Source organism: Polyodon spathula, chromosome 30 (assembly GCF_017654505.1).
Source record: "Polyodon spathula isolate WHYD16114869_AA chromosome 30, ASM1765450v1, whole genome shotgun sequence".
Taxonomy (NCBI): domain Eukaryota; kingdom Metazoa; phylum Chordata; class Actinopteri; order Acipenseriformes; family Polyodontidae; genus Polyodon; species Polyodon spathula.
In genome coordinates, this window is record NC_054563.1 from 226,024 (window position 1) to 251,444 (window position 25,421).

A 25,421-nucleotide genomic window follows, 5' to 3' on the forward strand; every position below is an offset into this window, starting at 1 on the left:
TGCCAGTGTTGAGTGGGTCCCTGCTGCGGGTGAAAAGACAAGGATATGAAGTATTTCAGGAAGACCACTGCTCTCCAGTGAATGTGGAAAATGAATAACTCTAACCTCCGTGCATGCATGTAAAACAAGCAACTTCAGCAAGCCAGCTGCCCATTACTGAACCCAGCTCTGTGATGCAAAAACATCATTTAAAATGACAAAAGGGTTATTAATGCAGTTATCTGGCTACAATTCAGTGTTTTGCCTCACACCTTTAGTTAAAGGGCAATTCTCACTTTGCGTTAGTCTTTGGATACTTGTCTCTGCTTTGGCTGAGCTGTCGAACGGTTAAATCTTTGATTCCAGAGTTAACAGAGAAAGTGTACATCACAGGTGCCATGAGTTAATGCAAACACCCAGCCTTCACAAAACGGTGCCCTCAAAACTTGGGTTAAATAGGGGTTACACAGGCTCATGATCAGCTTGTTGTCAAAAAGATTAGACACCTTAATAAAGAGTGAGCTTGAGATGTCTGTTTCACCCCTGTGTGAAAAAACAACCACACACACAACTCCAGTACCAAAGACTAGCCATGGCATTCCCTTCAATCCAAATCCCACTTTGTAGAATTCCTTTTCTTAATCAATAAAGATGAATTGTAAATGTGGGAGCACACGTGTAGGAGTAATAGAACCCTCTGCACACACACGCCCTCCCAATTCATGTCCATGTTGTACACAGAGCTGAAACAATTTATGTTTTTTCTTTTTGCTCAACCCACACCACCACTCAATAAACAGTGGCTGGTTTCACCCCCCAATTAGCACTAATCTTGTGACTGGCTAGCGTTCCCTTCGGTGCCAGTGCCAGTGCGGTGTGTAAAAGCAGCCTGATCAGCTGCACGCAGTATTGCATCTTCATGAATCGTTCTAAAGCAATGTGAATGCGTGGATGGGGATTTGCACAGGGATCACGCACTGGGGCAACGTGAACGCGTGGATGGGGATTTGCACAGGGGTCACGCACTGGGGCAACGTGAACGCGTGGATGGGGATTTGCACAGGGGTCACGCACTGGGGCAACGTGAACGCGTGGATGGGGATTTGCACAGGGGTCACGCACTGGGGCAACGTGAACGCGTGGATGGGGATTTGCACAGGGGTCACGCACTGGGGCAACGTGAACGCGTGGATGGCGATTTGCACAGGGGTCACGCACTGGGGCAACGTGAAGCGTGGATGGGGATTTGCACAGGGGTCACGCACTGGGGCAACGTGAACGCGTGGATGGCGATTTGCACAGGGGTCACGCACTGGGGCAACGTGAACGCGTGGATGGGGATTTGCACAGGGGTCACGCACTGGGGCAACGTGAACGCGTGGATGGGGATTTGCACAGGGGTCACGCACTGGGGCAACGTGAACGCGTGGATGGCGATTTGCACAGGGGTCACGCACTGGGGCAACGTGAACGCGTGGATGGGGATTTGCACAGGGGTCACGCACTGGGGCAACGTGAACGCGTGGATGGGGATTTGCACAGGGGTCACGCACTGGGGCAACGTGAACGCGTGGATGGCGATTTGCACAGGGGTCACGCACTGGGGCAACGTGAACGCGTGGATGGGGATTTGCACAGGGGTCACGCACTGGGGCAACGTGAACGCGTGGATGGCGATTTGCACAGGGGTCACGCACTGGGGCAACGTGAACGCGTGGATGGGGATTTGCACAGGGGTCACGCACTGGGGCAACGTGAACGCGTGGATGGGGATTTGCACAGGGGTCACGCACTGGGGCAACGTGAACGCGTGGATGGGGATTTGCACAGGGGTCACGCACTGGGGCAATGTGAACGCGTGGATGGGGATTTGCACAGGGATCACGCACTGGGGTCCCCCATGGCTCCATTCACTTTGCTCTTGCTCTTGTTCCTGGGAAGCAGCTTCCTGTTGATGATGCGGCTGATGGTAGCAGACTTCCTCTCCTTCTCCACAGCCACGGGCTGCTCCAGGTACATCAGGTCGTTGTGTGACTGACTCAACCCCGGGTCCTTCCGGTGGTGCCGGCGTCTGAAGAACAGCCTGGCGCTCCTGTGCAAGAACCCGCCTGCAGCGCCGGGAGGAATGAGAGTAAATATACCACCTTTAATAATGCCTCTCTAACAGGAGGGTTCCACCTTTCTTCTAATAAGAAGGGATTACATATCAACCTGCAACAGACATTTCTGCAACGCTTTGGATACAGGGATGGAAATAAGAGTCCCACTGCACAGCGGTTTGATCCATTCCTGGCTTTACTTTATGTTTAGATAGACACTCCTGAGTTTGTTAGCTCTGCACTGTGGATAATCAAGCTCCTAGTAAAACCAGGAATGAGTCAAACTTATGCAAAAGGAGTCGTATTTCCATCCCTGTATGTACCAAAGTTAACTGTTATGGCTATCTGTCTATCAATCTATATAAAATATGGGATATAAAAAGTTGAGACACATGTTGACAGATGTAGGGCTGATGAGTTACAATAAAGGAATGGCTATCATCCTGTATTCTTATGAATTTCATGAATATTGAATTTTCCCCATAAATAATGTATGTATAAAAAATACTACAGAAAGAAAGAAAGAAAGAAAGCAAGCTATTATAATCTAATAATGTTTGTTTGGGTCAAGTCTACAATTCCAGTACAAGTAGTTGGCTTACCCAACAGAAGTGTTATAACGAGACATTATAAAAGCATTAAAAGTAAAATGAACTATGAAACAAGGGAAGGCACTAAATTGACTATGAAACAAGGGGAAGCCACTATTCCAGCTTTTGTTCTGCAGACTGGTGAAGGATCACAATACAATGAGACACTGAACCCGTTTGCACGAGGTCTGCAATATAATGTATCCCTTTTTGTGGAACATACAGGATACCCACCAGCTTTATCAAATAAAACCATGTCTGTTTTGTCAGAGGAGGTGGATCACAGTGGCAACGCAATCTCTCAGTGTGGCTCGATTGTTTCACTGCAGCCATTGGTTTACTATAGTTAAAGGATGATTGCGTCATTTTAATTGTAACCAGAAAATAGCCTGTGAGGTCATCAGTTTACAAACGCTCTGCCTAGCAACAAAGGCAAGCCTGTATGCCTAGCGACAAAGGCAAGCCTGGCTCGCTTGGGAACCAAGGTTTCTCCAGCTATGAAAACAAGCGTGCTTCCCTTCACTGAGTGAAACTCACTGTCTATATATGGTGTGCAGTCTAATTCACTCGCTTGTTTTAGAAGAGGTTAATTCTGTTCATTCTACAGAACTAGAAGCAAAACAACCAAGTTATATATTACAAGTCCTCTTAATGCGTTTCTGTTTTTCATTTTGTAGCATTAACGTGATTTTTTTTCCTTGTTTTAAAAAAAAAAAAAAAAAAAAAAAATAGGCGTCAATTACAGAATGGAGGAAACGCTTTGAAAACTTGGCCCATAATAACATATATCCTCCATCATGCTGCCGGGATGGAATAAGACTCCCGCTGCAGAGCAGTTTGATCCGTTCCTGATTTTACCAGGAGTTTAGTAAGACTTACCCGAGCTTGTTACACACTGTGGCTAATGAGGCTTGTCACAAAGCCTGGAATGGGTGAAACGGCTGTGCAGTAGGGGTCTTATTGCCATGCCTGTGCTGTGAATACTAAATTAGAGCTAGCAGTACCATGTACAAAAAAGTAGGTCCTGACCTGCTTACTGCAGACGAGGAAGCTCTGGAGAATAAAGACGCAACTGCTCTCATAAGGAAGAACAAGCTTGATTACACAGCCTGAGTGCCACTGCTGTTGTTACAGGACATGCACAGCTATGCTCAGAATAATAGCACAATTAAAAAAACATGTACAGCTAATGTGCACGAATCCAATCAAAACGGTAAAACAGCTCCTATTCAACACAGCCTGTGCAGTAACTTACTCTGGATTTACTCTGCAATTATTCCAGGCTGGCACTGGCTTCCTCTTAAGGTGGCGAAAACAAAAAATAAAATCAAAAGATAACATGTAAGACAGGGAACAAGAGAGACAAAATGCATGCACACTTGTATAGGAAGCACGCAAAGCAAAGAGACACAACGAACATATGAAATGCACATGCTGTACAAGCATGCAGAGGTCACACCAGTGAATAAACACTGAGGAGTTCTACCCAGCGCGGCGAACCCCCCGGGACCCAACCAGGGTCTCAATCACAAGTCAGCAGGGCACAAACACTCTGGGTTAAGCTTCACTGAATAGAGTAACTGGAGTTTTAGTACACCCTTATAAAACTTTACCACGCTGTTGTTGCCGTTTTATCGTGCTCTTCCCTTTGTTCTACTACGCATTTCCCATAGTTTACCCTGGTCTGCCAGCTTTATCATATTAAACAGAACTGTCAAAATCTCCTTTGGTGCAAAAGGTTGGAAAAAACTTGTCCAGGGAGATGGAAATCTCGTTGAATTTGTGAAATGCATGGTTTTTGTTAGAGTGGGCAGTATGCAAGAATCTTTGAGCCAGAACAGGCTGTTCCAAGGCATACATACATTACAGCATTTCCACTGCAACCCACTGTGCAAAACCCTTTCCTGATAATGCTACTGAAGCCATGGCGCTGTCCTCGACTCTCCACAACAGTTAAAGCTCATTCAGCACCTGATGCGATTTTCACTGGTCATGCTTGATCGACAATCCAAAGAAAAAACACACACAAGGGCAAAGGACTGTCCTCTTCCTTACTTTTGGATTTCTTGACGCTGCCGGACTCGGACACGCTCAGTGAGAGTTGGGACTTGGTCTCGGTGTCGGGGTCCTGGACAGCGCTGAGCTCCCCTCCTCGGGCACGGCTGCCGCTGGGACCCTCCTGTGGCTTGGGGAGTTCCAGCTCGAGCGGAGGGGCCTCTGGAGCAGCGCAGAGAGGCTCCTGGGTCATCGAGGCATCCATCGCTGCAGCGTAGCCCATCATGAGGGCCGTTTCATCGTCCTGAGATATAGGAGACTGAAAGAAAGGGACCCATACAAATCATTCAATAAAAACAACATCTGCTTCTTCAGACGGCAGCACAGACAGTCTTGCAGCTCAAGCCCTGCAGGGACTCAAGTCTGTCTTTATTCTTAGCAAACTAGCAGGGTTGATTTGATCAGCCCATACCCAGCCAGGAGAAGCCGCAGCTAGATTTGTTTAATGCATTTTACAGTCATTTCATTACAGACTAAAATACAAGCCAATAGGAAAAGCACTTTAGCATTTTCTTCAGGTAACTCCAAAGTGAAGCTTTTTATCTCACACACCCCATTTAGTGAGCTAGCCATTTTCAAAAGTGATTTTTTTTTTCCTGCAGTAGCTTAATCCAAGATCGTTTCAAATCGTTCTGAAACAGTGCTACAAGCTGGACACCTTTGCCACTCCGGAGATGATAATGGTGCTCTTCTTCACTGGAGATTTCAGGTGTTGCTTGGCAGACTCGTGGAGCTGCCGAATCGCTGCTTCAGCCACCGGGTCTGTACCGTTCAGCATCAGCAGCTCTGCAAAAAACACAAAGCAGTCTGAACGCGTGCGAGTGAAAACACAAAGCAGTCTGAAGGCGTGCGAGTGAAAACACAAAGCAGTCTGAAGGCGTGCGAGTGAAAACACAAAGCAGTCTGAAGGCGTGCGAGTGAAAACACAAAGCAGTCTGAACGCGTGCGAGTGAAAACACAAAGCAGTCTGAACGCGTGCGAGTGAAAACACAAAGCAGTCTGAAGGCGTGCGAGTGAAAACACAAAGCAGTCTGAAGGCGTGCGAGTGAAAACACAAAGCAGTCTGAAGGCGTGCGAGTGAAAACACAAAGCAGTCTGAAGGCGTGCGAGTGAAAACACAAAGCAGTCTGAACGCGTGCGAGTGAAAACACAAAGCAGTCTGAATGTGTGTGTGTGTGTGTGTGTGTGTGTGTGTGTGTGTGTGTGTGAATGTGTGTGTGTGTAGATGTGTGTGTGTGTGTGTGTGTGTGTGTGTGTGTGAGTGAAAACACAAAGCAGCCTGTAAAACACAGCAGAATTCATGACAAAGACAAACATTTCCAACCTGCTGTGCAGATAAAGGGTTAACCACAGCACAGGGATGGAAATAAGACTCCTGCTGCACAGCAGTTTGAGCTTGTTACCAACACACTGGCTAATCAAGCTTGTATTAACACCTGGAGTGGGTGAAACTGCTATGCAACAGGAGTCTTACTTCCATCCAACAGTAAAATATACATTACAAAATCGTAGTTTATTTTTTGTAAGAAAAAAATGAAAAAAGAGAGCTGTACGAAGGTAGCGAGGAGTCAGCTGTATTAAACTCCTAGATAAAGACTAGGACCACACTCATGAAGTTTACACTCCACATTCTCTTTATAAATCAGAAAATAAAGTGTTTCCAAATGCAGCCAAGCTGCAGTACAGCTGGTCAGCTTGAGCACATTAAAACAACTGCTGTCATCCGCTGGGGCCTTGCTGACTGTGGCTCCTCCTACCTGTATCAGAGGAGGACAGGGCCTCGCTGACCGTGGCTCCTCCTACCTGTATCAGAGGAGGACAGGGCCTTGCTGACCGTGGCTCCTCCTACCTGTATCGGAGGAGGACAGGGCCTTGCTGACCGTGGCTCCTCCTACCTGTATCGGAGGAGGACAGGGCCTTGCTGACCGTGGCTCCTCCTACCTGTATCGGAGGAGGACAGGGCCTTGCTGACCGTGGCTCCTCCTACCTGTATCGGAGGAGGACAGGGCCTTGCTGACCGTGGCTCCTCCTACCTGTATCGGAGGAGGACAGGGCCTTGCTGACCGTGGCTCCTCCTACCTGTATCGGAGGAGGACAGGGCCTTGCTGACTGTGGCTCCTCCTACCTGTATCAGAGGAGGACAGGGCCTGACTGTGGCTGACAGGGCCTTGCCGTGGCTCCTCCTACCTGTATCAGAGGAGGACAGGGCCTTGCTGACTGTGGCTCCTCCTACCTGTATCGGAGGAGGACAGGGCCTTGCTGACTGTGGCTCCTCCTACCTGTATCGGAGGAGGACAGGGCCTTGCTGACTGTGGCAGCTGAGGGGCCAGTTTGATCAGAGACGCTTCTTTCAGACAGTTTCAGTCTGGAGGTAATCTTCATGGGATAATCTAAACAAAACGAAATATGTTGACATGTTACTTGAAATGCTACTAGAGGTGAAACAGCCAACAGCAAAACAAAAGAAACAATCTAGATAGCTGATCCGTTTTATTGGTTACACTCCGCTCCAGGTTTAAGAGGTAAACTGATATACTGACTGACTACTTCAGGGTCTGGGTGGGGGTTTAATTGGTTTAATTAAACAGTTTAGATCAGGGCTGCAACAAAGACCAGGAGTGGCAGCACTGACGTGGGCAACCCCTGCTCTGTTTTGATTCAATTAAACGTTTAGATCAGGGCTGGAGCAAAAACCAGGAGTGGAAACACTGACTTGGGCTACCCCTGCTCTGTTCTGAGCTCCGGAGAAGAGGTATCAGAAACGCACCTGCACTGACCCCCGAAGGAGATCTCCCAGGCTTGCTCTTCACCGCAGTGACCGTGGTCACCACTGTCCCACACGGCATGACGGTCCGGTCCATCTCCACCTTCTTGGTGGGGGCGGGGATGGGAGCCTGCCATGACCGTAGCTCACTGGGCTCCAGGTACGTGAACTGGAAATACCAATACGAGTGATCAACTTTATCATTAGCATTACCATCATCATTATCATCACCATCATCACTATCATCACCATTAGCAATACCATAATCATGATCGTCACCATCATCATTATAGTTACCATTAGCATTACCATCATCAATACAGTTACCATTATCATTGCCTGTAAATTGAATATTCACTTGCAAAATGGATCCAAAGGAGATGGTGCAGCGCTCTCCATTTAGAACAATCCACACATAATAACATGCATGAGGCTGTAACTCCTTCAAGGGTTTGAAGGGCGAGCTGCGATACCCTACAGCCTGCCGCAAGATACACCTGCTCAGGGATTGCCAAACCCTTTGATGGATATCTACAGGTTTCTCACATGCATATTAAATGTGGATTTCGCTGGGTTTTCTGGAATTTCATAAATCAAAGTGATTCTGGACATCTGTAATTCTGCAACTACTTTTCTGACAAACATTCCCGTACGTACGAAGCTGATCTACACAGGAGGAAAAAAAAAAAAAAGAATAAAAATCACCAGAACACGGTGGTATATTTTAGTGGAGGAATTCAGTGTTCATTTTTCATGCCATGGTAACCCTCCCTGGACTACAGGCATGCTAATAAAAATCACTCTGCATTACTATTATGAGGACCAAATGTTCTACTTGGAAAGTACATTTATTTTACCACTCACTGCACATGCTCCCCACCCCAAACAGAAAGGTTTTTGTTAACTGCTTCTTTATATTTTATTAAAATGATGCAACACCTTTTTGTGCTGCAGTGTGCAGTAATGCTAATCATGTCCCTGACAATAACCCTTTATGCAACACACCCGGGCTGCACAACTCTGGTCATTGTTCGTCCTGTTCTCTTTGTCACTTAAACACCCTTCAAGGTTAATCAATTCATTACTGAGAGCTCCCTATAAACCCCAGGGGTCGCCGGACCTCGTGAAGCCCTGCAATGCATTATTTGAACGCTGCTCCCTCTTCTGATGGTTCAGAAAAGCTCAGGCAGACACAAGCCCATGAAATGATAAGTACCTCGGCAGAGATGGACCCTCTCGCTGCGTCGGTGCTGCTCAGTGCAAAGGTGTGCACCCCAGAAGGATGTCTCTTAAACAGATCCAAAGGCACAGAAACCAGACCCAGCGTGGCACCTATGGCAGAGAGGAAAGAGATCCTGTAATTGGATACGTGTATCTGGGGCAGACCTGCTCAGGCAACCTCGTGTTCATAGCAAGGGGAGGAAACTGGAAATGACAAAACATATCACTGTGTGACAGGAGCTCCCCTCACTCCCCCTTCGATCAGCTGCTAAAAGCATATCACTGTGTGACGGGAGCTCCCCTCACTCCCCCTTCGATCAGCTGCAAAAAGCATATCATTGTGTGACGGGAGCTCCCCTCACTCCCCCTTCGATCAGCTGCTAATTGTGTGACGGGAGAAAAACCTCTCCCCACTGCCTTCCCGAAACTAGAAAGCTCTAAACTTTTAATAATATATTATATTTTCGGGGATCGTACCATAATAAACTACCCGACGGAGTGGTCTCGACATGGAGGAAACTAAATCACTCGAGTGACACTTTATGTGATGGTTCTTGGTATGGTCGAGGGATACCGTGTTTTTACGTATACCCCCCTTCAGTAGGACGGAACCGGAAAGTATACCCGGAATGTTTCTGAGCTGCGCTCCAAAATAGGTAGGGGGAGCCTGTACTCCCAATTATCCTAAAAAAAAAATATCGTGGTAAGTTTTTCAGAGGTTCGACGTTAGGGAGTTCGTCCTCTGGGTTGTGTTCGTATATATTATATAAATATATATATATTATATATATTATATATACATACACACAATACGGATGTTGAATCGTAGCTGCCCAATTATCTTTGTATGCTAAAAGTTTTTTGTCGACTCACTGTGTGACGGGAGCTCCCCACTGTGTGACGGGAGCTCCCCTCACTCCCCCTTCGATCAGCTGCTAAAAGCATATCACTGTGTGACAGGAGCTCCCCTCACTCCCCCTTCGATCAGCTGCTAAAAGCATATCACTGTGTCACGGGAGCTCCCCTCACTCCCCCTTTGCTCTTAAATAACTTGTAAGTATTAAAACCCACACTGCACAATGTGAACCTGTACAGAAAAGAAACTGCATCTGTTTACAATATATAAATGCATTACTGAAAGAGAACATAACCAAAGATTTAAAATGCATTTTCATACCATAGCCTTTGGGTTTTCTTAGGAACCCATTTAGTGCCATTGCCACGGTAAACATTTCAGGACAGGCTGCTTTCTCATTTTTTGGAGCATGTTTAACTGGTATCTCCCTGTTATTTAAAATTTCTCTTTGACTATACTGTTATGATTATTTAAATTGTTAACCTGCAAAAATGTTAAGTCTAAATGCAATGTATGAAATTAAACAAACACAGCTTGATAACTCCAGAGTGCCAGGTGCTTTTGACTTTCCTAGATTTGAATAATTATTATTATAATAATAAAAGATCAGTTATGAGTCTTACGCTATAATAGTACTTACTTTTCTGGGGCTTGCCCTCATCCAGAAGCTGTATCTTTAACTCCTTTGATTTAGCACTGAGCTCACTGTGAAAACATACAAAGGAATCACTACCCAGCTCCATATGGCACAAAACTGGCATCCTCATATGAGGTCATCATGCATTTGCCTCTTCCATATGTGCCTATACAAAGACTAGAAGAGAGGTTTTATCCATCCCCATAGGAGGTCGCCATGAAAGGGTTAATAGGATTTTTTTTTTTATAGCACCTATTAACAAAAAGTCTTTTCCCAAGCTGCACATCCCAGTTAAAGTCAAGCAGGAGACAAACACAAGTCCATATATATATATATATATATATATATATATATATATATATATATATATATATATATATATATATATATATATATATATATATATATATATATATATATATATATATACACACACACACACACACACACATATGCATACAACTTACTGAAGATCTCATCAAACCTGCTTTAATTAGAAACATACAGATATTTCAAAAACAGCGCTACAGACAAGCAGGACTGCTGTTAAAAGTGACACAGTGTATGTGTGTGTGGAGTCCAGCTTGCTCACTCGTCAGGAGAAAGGCTAAGTGTTTAAAATCATGAATGGTCTGATAAAGTTAACCCCAGACATGACTTCCAATTCAGCGCAGAGAGAAGAACAGGAGGGCATGCACTGAAGCTGAGTACAAGTGCGTTCAGAACAGAAAGGAGGAAGCACAGTTTCACACAGAGAGTTACAAATGCATGCAAGAGCCTACCAGGTGACGTGGTAGAATTTAAAAATACTGAGAATATTTAAAAGAAACAACTAGACTCTGTGCTTTTAACTGAGTCCCCCCCAGTAGGGGAGCTGGTGTGCTAACAAGAGGGGCCTTGATGGGCGGAATGGCCTTTTCTTGTTCCCTTGTCGTGTTCTTCAGGGTAAAAGGAGGTATTCTCTTCCCTGCGCTGTGCTGCGTACTTACAGGGTGACAGGCTGGTCCCACGAAGGGGTAGTAGTGTTCTTTATTACAGGGCTGGAGAGCTGCTGTGGGGGGTCATCCAGCTGTATTGCAAAGTATGGATGAATGCTGCCTGGACAAGAAACACAAAAACAACCTTAGCACATTGGGGGCCAGACACTATTGTGGAATGCATTGCAGACTACTTTAAGGCATGAAGCATTACAAAAGTTTACCGTGGTAAAAGCACAGTAAGGTGTAATGAAGCGTAGTGAAAGCATGGTAAAGCAGAGGTAAGCATGGTGAAGAATAGCAAGGTAAAGCACATTAATAAACCCAGCAAACCCAGTGAATGCATTATTCTTAATGAACGGCATGAAGCCGACCCAGTGAATGCCCTTCAGCAATGCTCATTTCTATCTCAGCCTCTCTTGGCCTTTCTAGAGTCAATTAGAACATAAGAACATAAGAAAGTTTACAAACGAGAGGAGGCCATTCGGCCCATCTTGCTCGTTTGGTTGTTAGTATCTTATTGATCCCAAAATCTCATCAAGCAGCTTCTTGAAGGATCCCAGGTTGTCAGCTTCAACAACATTACTGGGGAGTTGATTCCAGACCCTAAATAGTAATTCTTTGTGTAAAATACTACATTTTTAAAAGTGCCTGTCCTATTTCTTCTGTCTGAATGCCCCTTGGGTCTAACTAGTCATTTTTGTGACCCCTGAATGCTTGATTATTCTTAATGAACAGCATGAAGCCGACCCAGTGAATGCATTATTCTTAATGAACGGCATGAAGCCGACCCAGTGAATGCATTATTCTTAATGAACGGCATGAAGCCGACCCAGTGAATGCATTATTCTTAATGAACGGCATGAAGCCGACCCAGTGAATGCATTATTCTTAATGAACGGCATGAAGCCGACCCAGTGAATGCATTATTCTTAATGAACGGCATGAAGCCGACCCAGTGAATGCATTATTCTTAATGAACGGCATGAAGCCGACCCAGTGAATGCATTATTCTTAATGAACGGCATGAAGCTGATCCAGTGAATGATGCTACTGTGAAGAGGCACCACTCCAAATAAAGTGATCGAGCTGCTTCAAATAAATAAATGCAATTCAATAAAACACAGCCGGTAGCGTGAGGCTTGGACAGCGCTGCAGCTGCAGATTCAACACATACTGACACACAGGTACTGGACAGCACTGCAGCTGCAGATTCAACATGTTATACATGAGAATACCTGCAGCACCACCTCCAGTGTTATACATGAGAATACCTGCAGCATCACCTCCAGTGTTATACATGAGAATACCTGCAGCATCACCTCCAGTGTTATACATGAGAATACCTGCAGCATCACCTCCAGTGTTATACATGAGAATACCTGCAGCATCACCTCCAGTGTTATACATGAGAATACCTGCAGCATCACCTCCAGTGTTATACATGAGAATACCTGCAGCATCACCTCCAGTGTTATACATGAGAATACCTGCAGCATCACCTCCAGTGTTATACATGAGAATACCTGCAGCATCACCTCCAGTGTTATACATGAGAATACCTGCAGCATCACCTCCAGTGTTATACATGAGAATACCTGCAGCATCACCTCCAGTGTTATACATGAGTGAATACCTGCAGCATCACCTCCAGTGTTATACATGAGAATAGCGCAGTGAAAGCATTAGTCTGAAGCCGACCCAGTGAATAGCTTAATGAACGGTGCATCACCTCCAGTGAACGGCATCACAGGTTCAATTGCATATCCATGAATGCATACCTGGGGCATCACCTCCAGTGTTGACATGAGAAGATGCATTATTCTTAATCCCACAGTATTTAATCATGAGAATACCTGCAGCATCACCTCCAGTGTTATACAAATATACTGCAGCATCACCTCCCGTGTTACCAACATGAAGAATACCTGCAGCAGTCACCTCCAGTGTTATACATGAGAATACCTGCAGCATCACCTCCAGTGTTATACATGAGAATACCTGCAGCATCACCTCCAGTGTTATACATGAGAATACCTGCAGCATCACCTCCAGTGTTATACATGAGAATACCTGCAGCATCACCTCCAGTGTTATACATGAGAATACCTGCAGCAGTCACCTCCAGTGTTATACATGAGAAATACCTGCAGCATCACCTCCAGTGTTATACATGAGAATACCTGCAGCATCACCTCCAGTGTTATACATGAGAATACCTGCAGTATCACCTCCAGTGTTATACATGAGAATACCTGCAGCATCACCTCCAGTGTTATACATGAGAATACCTGCAGCATCACCTCCAGTGTTATACATGAGAATACCTGCAGCATCACCTCCAGTGTTATACATGAGAATACCTGCAGCATCACCTCCAGTGTTATACATGAGAATACCTGCAGCATCACCTCCAGTGTTATTGAGGAATACCTGCACACCTCCAGTGTTATACATGAGAAACCTGCAGGTCACCTCCAGTGTTATACATGAGAATACCTGCAGCAGACCTCCAGTGTTATACATGAGAATACCTGCAGCATCACCTCCAGTTTAACATGAGAATACCTGCACATCACCTCCAGTGTTATACATGGAATACCTGCAGCATCACCATCATTATTCATGAAAACCTGCAGGTTGTTATACATGAGAATACCTTCACCTATGTACATTTGCAGCAATCCAGTGTTATACATGAGAATACCTGCAGCATCACCTCCAGTGTTATACATGGCTTTTATATTCTTCAATAGTAGTTTCCATTCGTGAGCACAACTGACCTGAGAAGATGATCCCACATTTCGGAAACCTACAAACCAAACAAAAACCACATTCTCTTAGAAAAATACCAACATGCTGGTCAGTCAGGTATACAGGGTATTCCCTTAGAAATGATTTAAACATGCTGGTCAGTCAGGTATACAGGGTATTCCCTTAGAAATGATTTAAACATGCTGGTCAGTCAGGTATACAGGGTATTCCCTTAGAAATGATTTAAACATGCTGGTCAGTCAGGTATACAGGGTATTCCCTTAGAAATGATTTAAACATGCTGGTCAGTCAGTTATACAGGGTATTCCCTTAGAAATGATTTAAACATGCTGGTCAGTCAGGTATACAGGGTATTCCCTTAGAAATGATTTAAACATGCTGGTCAGTCAGGTATACAGGGTATTCCCTTAGAAATGATTTAAACATGCTGGTCAGTCAGGTATACAGGGTATTCCCTTAGAAATGATTTAAACATGCTGGTCAGTCAGGTATACAGGGTATTCCCTTAGAAATGATTTAAACATGCTGGTCAGTCAGGTATACAGGGTATTCCCTTAGAAATGATTTAAACATGCTGGTCAGTCAGGTATACAGGGTATTCCCTTAGAAATGATTTAAACATGCTGGTCAGTCAGGTATACAGGGTATTCCCTTAGAAATGATTTAAACATGCTGGTCAGTCAGGTATACAGGGTATTCCCTTAGAAATGATTTAAACATGCTGGTCAGTCAGGTATACAGGGTATTCCCTTAGAAATGATTTAAACATGCTGGTCAGTCAGGTATACAGGGTATTCCCTTAGAAATGATTTAAACATGCTGGTCAGTCAGGTATACAGGGTATTCCCTTAGAAATGATTTAAACATGCTGGTCAGTCAGGTATACAGGGTATTCCCTTAGAAATGATTTAAACATGCTGGTCAGTCAGGTATACAGGGTATTCCCTTAGAAATGATTTAAACATGCTGGTCAGTCAGGTATACAGGGTATTCCCTTAGAAATGATTTAAACATGCTGGTCAGTCAGGTACACAGGGTATTCCCTTAGAAATGATTTAAACATGCTGGTCAGTCAGGTATACAGGGTATTCCCTTAGAAATGATTTAAACATGCTGGTCAGTCAGGTATACAGGGTATTCCCTTAGAAATGATTTAAACATGCTGGTCAGTCAGGTATACAGGGTATTCCCTTAGAAATGATTTAAACACGTTCATTATTATAGGTGTCACGTTTATGAGAAAAAGTAGGTGACCGTGGGCATGCAGAACAAATGGCTACGTCTCGGTTCACAATTATTTAAAATTCCAAAACAATGCAGAGTTGTGAACTCCAAGGCTATGCAACCTATTGAATGAATACACTGAAGGCTGAAATAAGAGACACTGAGTGACCAAATGCTTCGATCCATGGTAAGCACTATATCTGACAGAGAACTGCATCACAGCAATCTGAGCTTTACCCCAAAGAAGAATTACTCTCCAGCTCTACAGTACGTGTTCCTGCACAAGGCACCGAAGGGGGCTAAAAATAAGCTGCCAGTTCCTCAGGGGAGAGGCAGGGGAAGGAGAACACTCACCTTGGCCTCTTTTCCATCTGCAGGTTTGCTGCTCAGACGCACAGACGGGCGGGCTGAACAAACGATATCTTTAAGTGTATTTCTGAGAGCTGTGATATCTGGATTTCCTTCAGCCAGCTGTACGGGCGGTTCCAAGCACAGATGCATTAGGAAAATGTGTAAGGAAATAAAGAAAGAAACAAAAGCATTATTGTATGGCAGGCTCTGACTAGCGGACACAAACTCTTACACAGGGCCTGACAGACACAGAACGCTCCTTTTATACACAGAACTTACAATTAACGCTCACGACAAAACCTGAAGGGGATCAAACTGCTACTAAATGGGAGTCTAAAATTCCACTGAGGAGCAGATTTAAAAAAAAGAACCTAGACCCTGTCAGAATTAGCCACAAATGAACTGAGGAATCTTACAGCATCAGGGAAGCCACTTTAACTGCATTAACCCTTTATTGTTTGGGGTAATCTTGGGCTAACCACAGATAGTGCAGTAAAACACACTCAAATAATCCAGCTGTGACTTATCATGGCAGGTCAAATCAACCCCTTACTGCGCTAACAAAACTGGAAGAGCGAGCAAAGCTGTAGAGGAGCTGAATGCACAGAAAACCCTGCTAAAAAAACAACTCCTGCACTCTCTTGGGCCACATATTTACATTCTTGCAGGAGACAAACACGTGGGTTCACTGGTATCAGCCAGGTCAACGTGTCATGTGCTTTACCAGTACTGGGGAACAAAACAGCACACATCCAGCACTGGTTTAGACACGAGCACACAGGCAGCAGCTGTGGATTGACATTGTAACACACAAAAACTTGATGCCGCTGTTGGGCTTTGGTCATTACACTGCTTTTAAGATGTTGCATTTAAAATCATTCTACCCCAAACCCAAATGTAATTTTTTTTTCAATGTAAATCTCAGCACAGCACTTCCAAGGCAGGACAGTGGTGCACTCCAGTGCTGCAAGTCCTGCAGGGCTTACTGACCGACCTCCTCTCTATTCCTTGGTGCGATCTGCAGGTTCCAGTCTTCCAGGCGTGAAAGGGACCAGGAGACTTGAATATCCTGCTCTGCCTCATGCAGCCTGAGCTCCAACTGCAGAGCAAACACACAGCACAGTCAGGAAGGGTTCATCAGAGTCAGCTTATAAAGCAACTTCAAATCCTTCTCACACTGACAAACACATCAAAAAAGGGAGTTCATTAATGCTCATAGCAGGCCTATTCTTTACTGGAACTACTATGTATTGTTCAAGTACTTTTTTCTTTTCCTTTAAAAATGCAGTCGTCTCCAATTATTTTTTATTATTTTCCCCCTAATAGATTATCCAGTTATTATTTAGGCTCAGCTCACCGCTACTCGGGAGCAGCGAAGACGAACACATGCTGTCCTCCGAAGCGTGTGCTGTCTGCCGACCGCTTCTTTTCACTCTGCAGACTCACCATGCAACCACTTCAGAGCCACAGCGTCAGAGGACAACGCAGCTCTGGGCAGCTTACAGGCAAGACCGCAGGCGCCCGGCCAGACTACAGGGGGCGCTGGTGCGCGGCGAGCCGAGGACACCCTAACTGACCTAAACCCTCCCCACACCGGGCAGCGCTCGGCCAATTGTGCGCTGCCCCCTGAGAACTCCCATCCAAGGTCGGCAATGGAATAGCCTGGACTCGAACCAGTGACGTCCAGGCTATAGGACGCATCCTGCACTCACGCCGAGCGCCTTTACCAGATACGCCACTCGGGAGCTCCCTTGAACAGTATTTTTGCAGGCTTCGGAACAATAAAATACAACAGAACACAGCTACGGAAACGTTCCACAGGAATGCCTAATTCAGATCATCTACGACTAAAATGTCATGGGAGATATCTCAGCTGACCCCTAATACAATCAACAATGGCAGGCTTCTGTATCATGAGCAGCTGGCACTGAATGAAGTAATGGGATGACAGGAAAAGCTTTATTTTACTAAACTAAACACAAGGCTATTCCCAGTATAAGGTGGGCTGTACTTGAATTCACACAACCCCCTACCAAACACGTCTGCATTGGGATAACTGGATTGTTTAAAACAATTACATGTTTTATACTTGAATTTCTCCCAAAACACAGTGAGAAGCAATCATAAGCCTTCTTCCTAACAGCAAACTCAGTGGTTAGGTCTGCATTTTCCAGTCTGATAGTATTTACACTGTTGATAAAGCTGTCAGACGCAAAGCTCGGCTAAAGCACTGCACTCCAGATATAATGCAAGGAAGCGTTGCAGTTTTGTCATGCAGCGTCTTAAACACTGCCTGTCTGGTTTGTAATCTTGCCTGTAGTTTGAAGGGGGAGATTTGAATGCTGTACGTCTTCTGCAGTCCTGCTGCGGTGGCTGTCCTCCGAGTCACGCCAAGGGAAAACTGCACACGTTCCCCGACGACTTGGCAGCACACAATCTAGAACGAACACACAACTATTACTCAGATTCACTGCATTGGACAGTACTGCACATACCACTATCCCTTCCATAACCCAATCCAATAGATGTCATTATAGAATCTATTGATTCATTCATTTTGAAGCGCGTGTGAAAAGGTGCTGTATTGAGAGCACAAGGAAAAAAAAAAAAAAAAAACTCAAAAGTTAATCCAAAGAGCAGATAATGTTCAGTGGGGACGTGTCAGTGGAAACACAGTGTCAACTGTGATGGGAACACCTGCCTAATAAGAACTAGTCACCCATAACCCCAAAACACTCACTCAGAGCTACCCCAACCCCATCCCCTACGCTAACCCCAAAACACTCACTCAGAGCTACCCCAACCCCATCCACAACGATAACCCCCAAAACACTCAATCAGAGCTACCCCAACCCTACTCCAATGATAACCCCAAAAACACTCAATCAGAGCTACACCAATCCCATCCCATAATTTCAAAAACATTCAATCAGAGCTACCCCATCCCCAACCCTAACTGAATTAAAGGCAGCTCTGGCTGCACAGTGTTCTGGTGCATCACTGAGAGTTAAAGGCAGCTCTGGCTGCACAGTGTTCTGGTGCATCACTGAGAGTTAAAGGCAGCTCTGGCTGCACAGTGTTCTGGTGCATCACTGAGAGTTAAAGGCAGCTCTGGCTGCACAGTGTTCTGGTGCATCACTGAGAGTTAAAGGCAGCTCTGGCTGCACAGTGTTCTGGTGCATCACTGAGAGTTAAAGGCAGCTCTGGCTGCACAGTGTTCTGGTGCATCACTGAGAGTTAAAGGCAGCTCTGGCTGCACAGTGTTCTGGTGCATCACTGAGAGTTAAAGGCAGCTCTGGCTGCACAGTGTTCTGGTGCATCACTGAGAGTTAAAGGCAGCTCTGGCTGCACAGTGTTCTGGTGCATCACTGAGAGTTAAAGGCAGCTCTGGCTGCACAGTGTTCTGGTGCATCACTGAGAGTTAAAGGCAGCTCTGGCTGCACAGTGTTCTGGTGTATCAGAGTCAGCATTCCTCGTTCACCCCCTCACTGATATCAACGAACTGTAAAAGGCTAGAACTTAATCCCCTCATGTTTCTGATCACTAGTGGTTAAGATGAAGTACGGCACACACAGGATCACGTCAAGTACCAGTTCATCAAGTTATTTATACAAGAGGAATTTATTTACAGCAAACGCAATTCCTTAAAATCTCCTCTAATGTACATAGCCAATGAGGCAGTGCTCTCTCCAGCTTGACATTCACACACTTGTTCCCCAGTCACGGGTGGGAGTGCTGGATGCTTACAGTAATCATTTCCTGGATGTACATTAACAACATAAGGCTATCTTGCTGCCACGGCAAAGTAAAGAGGTCTCCCAAGTGCAACTTGGACCATTAACGTGCTTTTTTTTGACGACTCAGATATTGGCTAATGCACTGCAGAAGCAAAGTGAAATGGAGCAACAATTAAAAAGAAACAAATAAAGCAATAAAGCACAAAGCTTTTAACAGCCCTGCATTAAGGGACGGGTGAGCCATTAGCTATCATGACATGAGGAGAGTGCTGTAATGGGTTATCTGTCCAGCGCATACCCAGAAACACTGGCACATCCAGACCTGGGCTCCATTACAACGCTGTCATTCTGAATCAATGGCAACTACAATGCAGCAGTACTAGTAATTTTAACCACACAACTGCTCAATCACAGTTCAGTGCCATGCCTTTCCCAGCTGAATCATTCACAGTTCCATGTTGTGTTTTTCATTGAGCGATCATTATTCTTGGATTTTCAACCATTTTTAGTGAAAAAGATAAAGGCGACATATAATGCTTCTGTATTTGCACCTGTGATTTTGAATAAACACAGTAAACATATTAAACGTGTGGAGTTGTTTACGTTACTTTTTGTAATTGCAATTACTGTAGCATAATTGTAACTAAACAGACCGCATAATATACATCTCATTGTAATTGCAATTACTGTAGGTAGCATAACTGTAACTAAACTAGTCCTGCTACACAGCAGCTGTGTGTGCAAATGCAGCCGCCTCCTGTCACGTGACCACTCAGGTGTCAGACAGTCCACTCCATTTGAAAGGCGTGGCCGGAAGCCACGGAGCGGCAAGCACTAATAAAGTGTCAGGGCTGGTTTACTGCGCTGGACGCACAGGACAGTACATGGCTTCTGAAGAGTGGAACCATGATGAAAGCAGGCAGTCACAGCTTTACCGCGCTGAACGCACAGGACAGTACATGGCTTCTGAAGAGTGGAACCCTGATGAAAGCAGGCAGTCACAGCTTTACTGCGCTGAACGCACAGGACAGTACATGGCTTCTGAAGAGTGGAACCCTGATGAAAGCAGGCAGTCACAGCTTTACCGCGCTGAACGCACAGGACAGTACATGGCTTCTGAAGAGTGGAACCCTGATGAAAGCAGGCAGTCACAGCTTTACCGCGCTGGACGCACAGGACAGTACATGGCTTCTGAAGAGTGGAACCCTGATGAAAGCAGGCAGTCACAGCTTTACCGCGCTGAACGCACAGGACAGTACATGGCTTCTGAAGAGTGGAACCCTGATGAAAGCAGGCAGTCACAGCTTTACCGCGCTGAACGCACAGGACAGTACATGGCTTCTGAAGAGTGGAACCCTGATGAAAGCAGGCAGTCACAGCTTTACCGCGCTGGAACCATGATGAAAGCAGGCAGTCACAGCTTTACCGCGCTGAACGCACAGGACAGTACATGGCTTCTGAAGAGTGGAACCCTGATGAAAGCAGGCAGTCACAGCTTTACCGCGCTGAACGCACAGGACAGTACATGGCTTCTGAAGAGTGGAACCCTGATGAAAGCAGGCAGTCACAGCTTTACCGCGCTGAACGCACAGGACAGTACATGGCTTCTGAAGAGTGGAACCCTGATGAAAGCAGGCAGTCACAGCCAGTTGTAGTTTTGTTCTTACCTTGTCCTGGTCTGCCTTTCGGACACTGGAAACCTGTGTGATGGTCAGTTCTGCTGGTTGATGTCCGCACTCTTGAAATGTGAGCTGCAAAGGTCCCTGAGTCATAAAATAAGAAAACAGAGCACTTTAGTGTGAAGCCTTGTCTGTCAAGGGCATTAACTGTAGCTGCGGCAAACCACACATCGTCTTTCCTCTCTTTCAAAGAAAATACAAATGCTACTCCCCCTCCATAAATGCAATCTTTTGGATCATTCCAGCACAAAACAAGTAAAAGTTTGAACTCAAAATTAGACGGTCTGCAAGCCAGTATCATTTAGATTAGTTTATTTGAAATCAAATTAAACTTCCCATTTCAGCTAGGAAGCGACAGTAGGAACACAACCACACAAAGTGCTGTGTCATCGTCCCTGCTCACAGGTGTACAGTAAACAGGTAAGAAACAGCTTAACACAGCGTTTCTCTAAGACTGTAGAGACACTGGCCTTGGACCCTGCTTCCTTCTCTCATGTTGAGAAGCATCCTGCACAGGAATGCTCCTGTTCTGTTTGAACGGACGTGCACAGCACTTTGAGATTACTGTGGCACGGGAGGAGCAATATAAACACAATCAAATTGAAAGTACTCCTAGTAAGAGAAGGAAAAACAAACAGCTGCACAAAAAGAAACCACTTTTTATTTTTTTACTTTTCAAAACGTTTTTAAAAAACGTGTTCAGAGTGGACAGACAGGCAGGCTGTGGCCAATCGCTGTTTAATGATCTAAACAGGGCCACATTTTAATGCGGCCATCCAAAATGTTAGCATTTTTTGTAACTTGATTTCAATGTATTTTTATTGCATGCAGTGTGGTTATTAACTGGGTCAAGGCTTCACCGTCAGACAGGGATCATCAAGATTTAACGAGAGTTAAGATCGTTAAAATAGACCGTAAACTGTTAATCTCTACCCAGCGTTCGCTTCAAAGGATTGTTCACAGGGTTAAGGAACCTCCCACTAGTCCTGCCTTCCCCCACTCCTGAGTTTCAGAAGTGCCCTTTGTTCAGGGATGTTATTGAAATGTGCAGGTGCCAGGAGTTTGAGTAATCAGATCCCTGCTACTGTATATCTGCTCTTACCACAGCAGGAATAATACCCTCTCCATGGTCCCTAAATAACCTGCAAGGTACACGACTGTCATTCAAGTCATCTACAGTTTTCAAAACATGATCATGTGCATTATGTAGAAATGTGAATGGGGTGTTAGTCTCACCTGAGTCAGTAGATTTACTAGGAGTTCTAACAGGTAAAGGGGACAAACGATTTATTCAACAGTGGCCTGATTGCTCAAACTCCTGGTTCCTGATCATGTACTTTAAATAATATAGTCTACTTCATTATGAACCCCAGGACTGGGTGCAGCAGCAAGGCTAGTCAGTTTCTAAGCCTGGTTTGTGTAGCACCTCATGGTTGGTAGAGCCCCTAACCCTGTCAGAAGGGTCATCATTGTGTATGTCACAGAACGGCACACTAAACTGACTGCATCCCCAGAACCTGCTTATGAACCCCACAGCACACAGGGGTGGAAATAAGACTCCACCCCTGCCAGATTAGAATACTGTACAAGCTTGATTAGCCAGTATGCACAGGTGACAAGCTCAAGTGAGTCTTATACAAATCATAGTAAAATCAGGAATGGATCAAACTGCAATGCAATGGGAGTCTTTCATTCCTGGCACATATGGAAACACTGTGAAAGATCTGTCCCAGAAAAAAAGCCCACATCCTGGGATAAAACAGCACCAAGGTTAGGTGCCCTACCAAAATGCTTACTGCGTGTTATAGAAATACCACGCCCAGGCACTGTCACACATGGAGGGAGTGTAGAAAATAAAGGTGTGCACAGCGCACATAGAGTACGCTGACCTTTTCCAGTCCTCCATCCACAGCAATATATATATATATACACACACACACACACACACACTAACTTCTGTTGTAGAGGGTTTTTTTTCTATAAGTAAATCCATATACTCCATTGATGAACATTGATCAGGACAGCAACACAGTACTGACAAGCGAAACATTTAAACAAGAACGCCAACCCTAAAGTCCATGCGAAACAGAATACCTATTCGTTAGCAAACATCTGCACTAAAAACAATACAACAGGTCGAACCCAACACCCACTGCTGCTGCCGTCACCTGACTAACAAGACAATAACTGATTCAAAGCTGATACAATGTGCACGTACGTGGTTCTCTGAATGTGCACTTACTGTGTGTCTAAACAGACAGTTAGTACTTCAGCTGGAAGTGACTCGTCCCGGGAGCAATGACAACAGTGGATCAAAAGCATTTTGGCGTCTGTTTGTTTTAGCATTTGAAATAACGCGCTTGTGCACAGTACACCGATACTCGTGCAAACACTCACCCCAATCCGTTTAGCTTCTTTGCTAATGGAAGTAATCCAGGCTTCCTGCCACTGGCTTTTCCAGTTCTTCAAAGACAGCGCCCAGCTCAGTAACCGGCCAGCTTCTTCCGACTCGGGGAAAGCGCCACAACTTCTACTTGCGGTCCGAACCCGGAAAATGCCAACCGAGTACTGGACTAAATACAGCAGCACTGTCACTACAGAGGCAGCGAAGAGAGTAGCCAAGCAAAACCATTGCATATCCACATCACCCGGGGTTAAGCATGCCAGGACACTTTCCAGGAGAGACATAACTGAGCATAATACAGTATCGTCTTAAAAAAAAAAATTAAAACGCCGGGATAGAACAGAAATGTGTGTACTTTGGTTATCCTTTTTTTTGTTTAAAAAAAACACCAACACCTGTAATAATAGTAATGATGATGATGATAATAATAATAAATAAAAAACCACGAAGCGCAAAAATGAAAGTTTTTAACACTGCATATTGCCCCGCGATACAAAAAAAAAACAAAAAAAAAAAAACAAACCCGATCCACTTCGTTTGCTACACTGAGGTCATCTGGTTGCGTGTTTTCAAACTTTGATTTACGAAGAGATCAATAAAAGGAAAATTGCCCTACACATGTTTTAAATTCGACCACGCACAACTGCTTATTTCCAGCCAGGGCCCCTGACAGCCAGTCGGCATCGCTCCCACACGCAGAGCTGCATTGCTCCAAGCTGTCCTGCAGCTCTATACCCGCCGCACTGCAGCGCTCAGCAAAGTTACTGCGCTCCTGTGAGCAGCCAGGCACAGCAGCGCAGCCCTCCTGCAACAAGAGCCGAGGCGTCCCAACTTAAAAACAAGACGCTGGCTGCATGACTCCGTAGCTGCGATGAGTATAAAGCGTTGCTGTAATCTGCCTGGACTATGCGCTCCGGTTCCTGTCTGTGCTGCTTTCGATGCGGCCAGCACACTTAACGAGCACATACTGCCCATCCCTGTATGCATTGCGGCTTCTTAAAGGTGTACTGCAACATTACAGGACTGGGGTGGAAGCAGTTTGCGGAGTAAACGGGATACAGACGAAAACACACCTTCTTAATGATTTCTTTATCTAAACCAGCCGAGCCGAGTTCACTTGGAAATGAACTCTGGAGAAGAAGAACTCGGTTCGCTTCCTAAGGATTCCGTTCCTTTTGCTGGTTCACGTCAACGTTTTTCTGAACTGACTGTGCTTTCACAATGCACTGAAACAAACGAGACGAACTCAGTCCTGTTGCCCAAACAGACCACCTCTTGAGAAGCACTCAGTTCGGTCCGGTTAAAACGGGTTCTTTTGGAGCGTTCACACATGCCTCCAAAACGAATCCGAACCGCGCTGAGTTCGAATAAAACAGCGCCAGCTAACCAGGTGTGAATGCTTTTCTTACAACATCGCAATACACAGAGGGGCTGTATTCCTGTGCCTAGGGATCTGAATAGACTGGATAGGTGTGTGTTCCCTCAAACCAAACCCTTGCGTTTGTGCAAACTCTTCTCATTGAACAGGCTGCTGCAATGTTTACACACCCTGCCCTGGGCCAACTGGCTCTCAGGGATCTCAGGGAGAATGGGTTGTAAATAACAATGTGCAATGCACTAGGGGTGAAACGGATCTGCTTTCAGTAACACGGATATTGAAACAAACACCTTGACAACGATCTGCTCGAATCGGACATGATTGTATGTATTTGGTAGACATGCTATTCATAGGTCACGTGATTTAAAACCCAATCATTCCGTCAGATATGATTCTTTATTGCCTTTGATATAGTTTTACACACACACACACACAGATAGATAGATAGATAGATAGATTTTAAAAAAATACACACTACAAATATATTTTATTGTATTCTTATTCAAAATTATACTGTGCATTTTCGTTTTAAAAACCCATACAAATTCTGCATCCAAATGGCTTTGAGCAATTGAGTTTTCAAACTGTCTGGAGAGGTTTTTTTTAATCCTGCCTGCTTCCCGTACCAGTCAGCCGGTGTTTACATCGCGCTTGTCCCGCCCCTCGAGTGGTGGACCGAGTATCTGTGAAAAGAG

At 45.1% G+C, this 25,421-nt stretch overlaps 1 protein-coding gene across 1 annotated transcript; it reads right to left on the reverse strand.

The window, feature by feature from the left end:
• Positions 1–744: 744 nt before the first annotated feature.
• Positions 745–25,152, reverse strand: LOC121302812 (C2 domain-containing protein 2). The gene is made up of 14 exons (XM_041233047.1): positions 23,342–25,152; positions 20,933–21,028; positions 17,843–17,965; positions 16,523–16,627; positions 15,531–15,648; positions 13,886–13,990; positions 11,191–11,299; positions 10,205–10,269; positions 8,704–8,819; positions 7,491–7,656; positions 7,003–7,113; positions 5,382–5,509; positions 4,724–4,982; positions 745–2,087 (listed from the first exon to the last, which is right to left on the reverse strand). Exons 1-14 carry the CDS (start codon positions 23,630–23,632, stop codon positions 1,861–1,863), a joined length of 2,019 nt encoding a protein of 672 aa, XP_041088981.1. The 5' UTR covers positions 23,633–25,152; the 3' UTR covers positions 745–1,860.
• Positions 25,153–25,421: the final 269 nt, after the last annotated feature.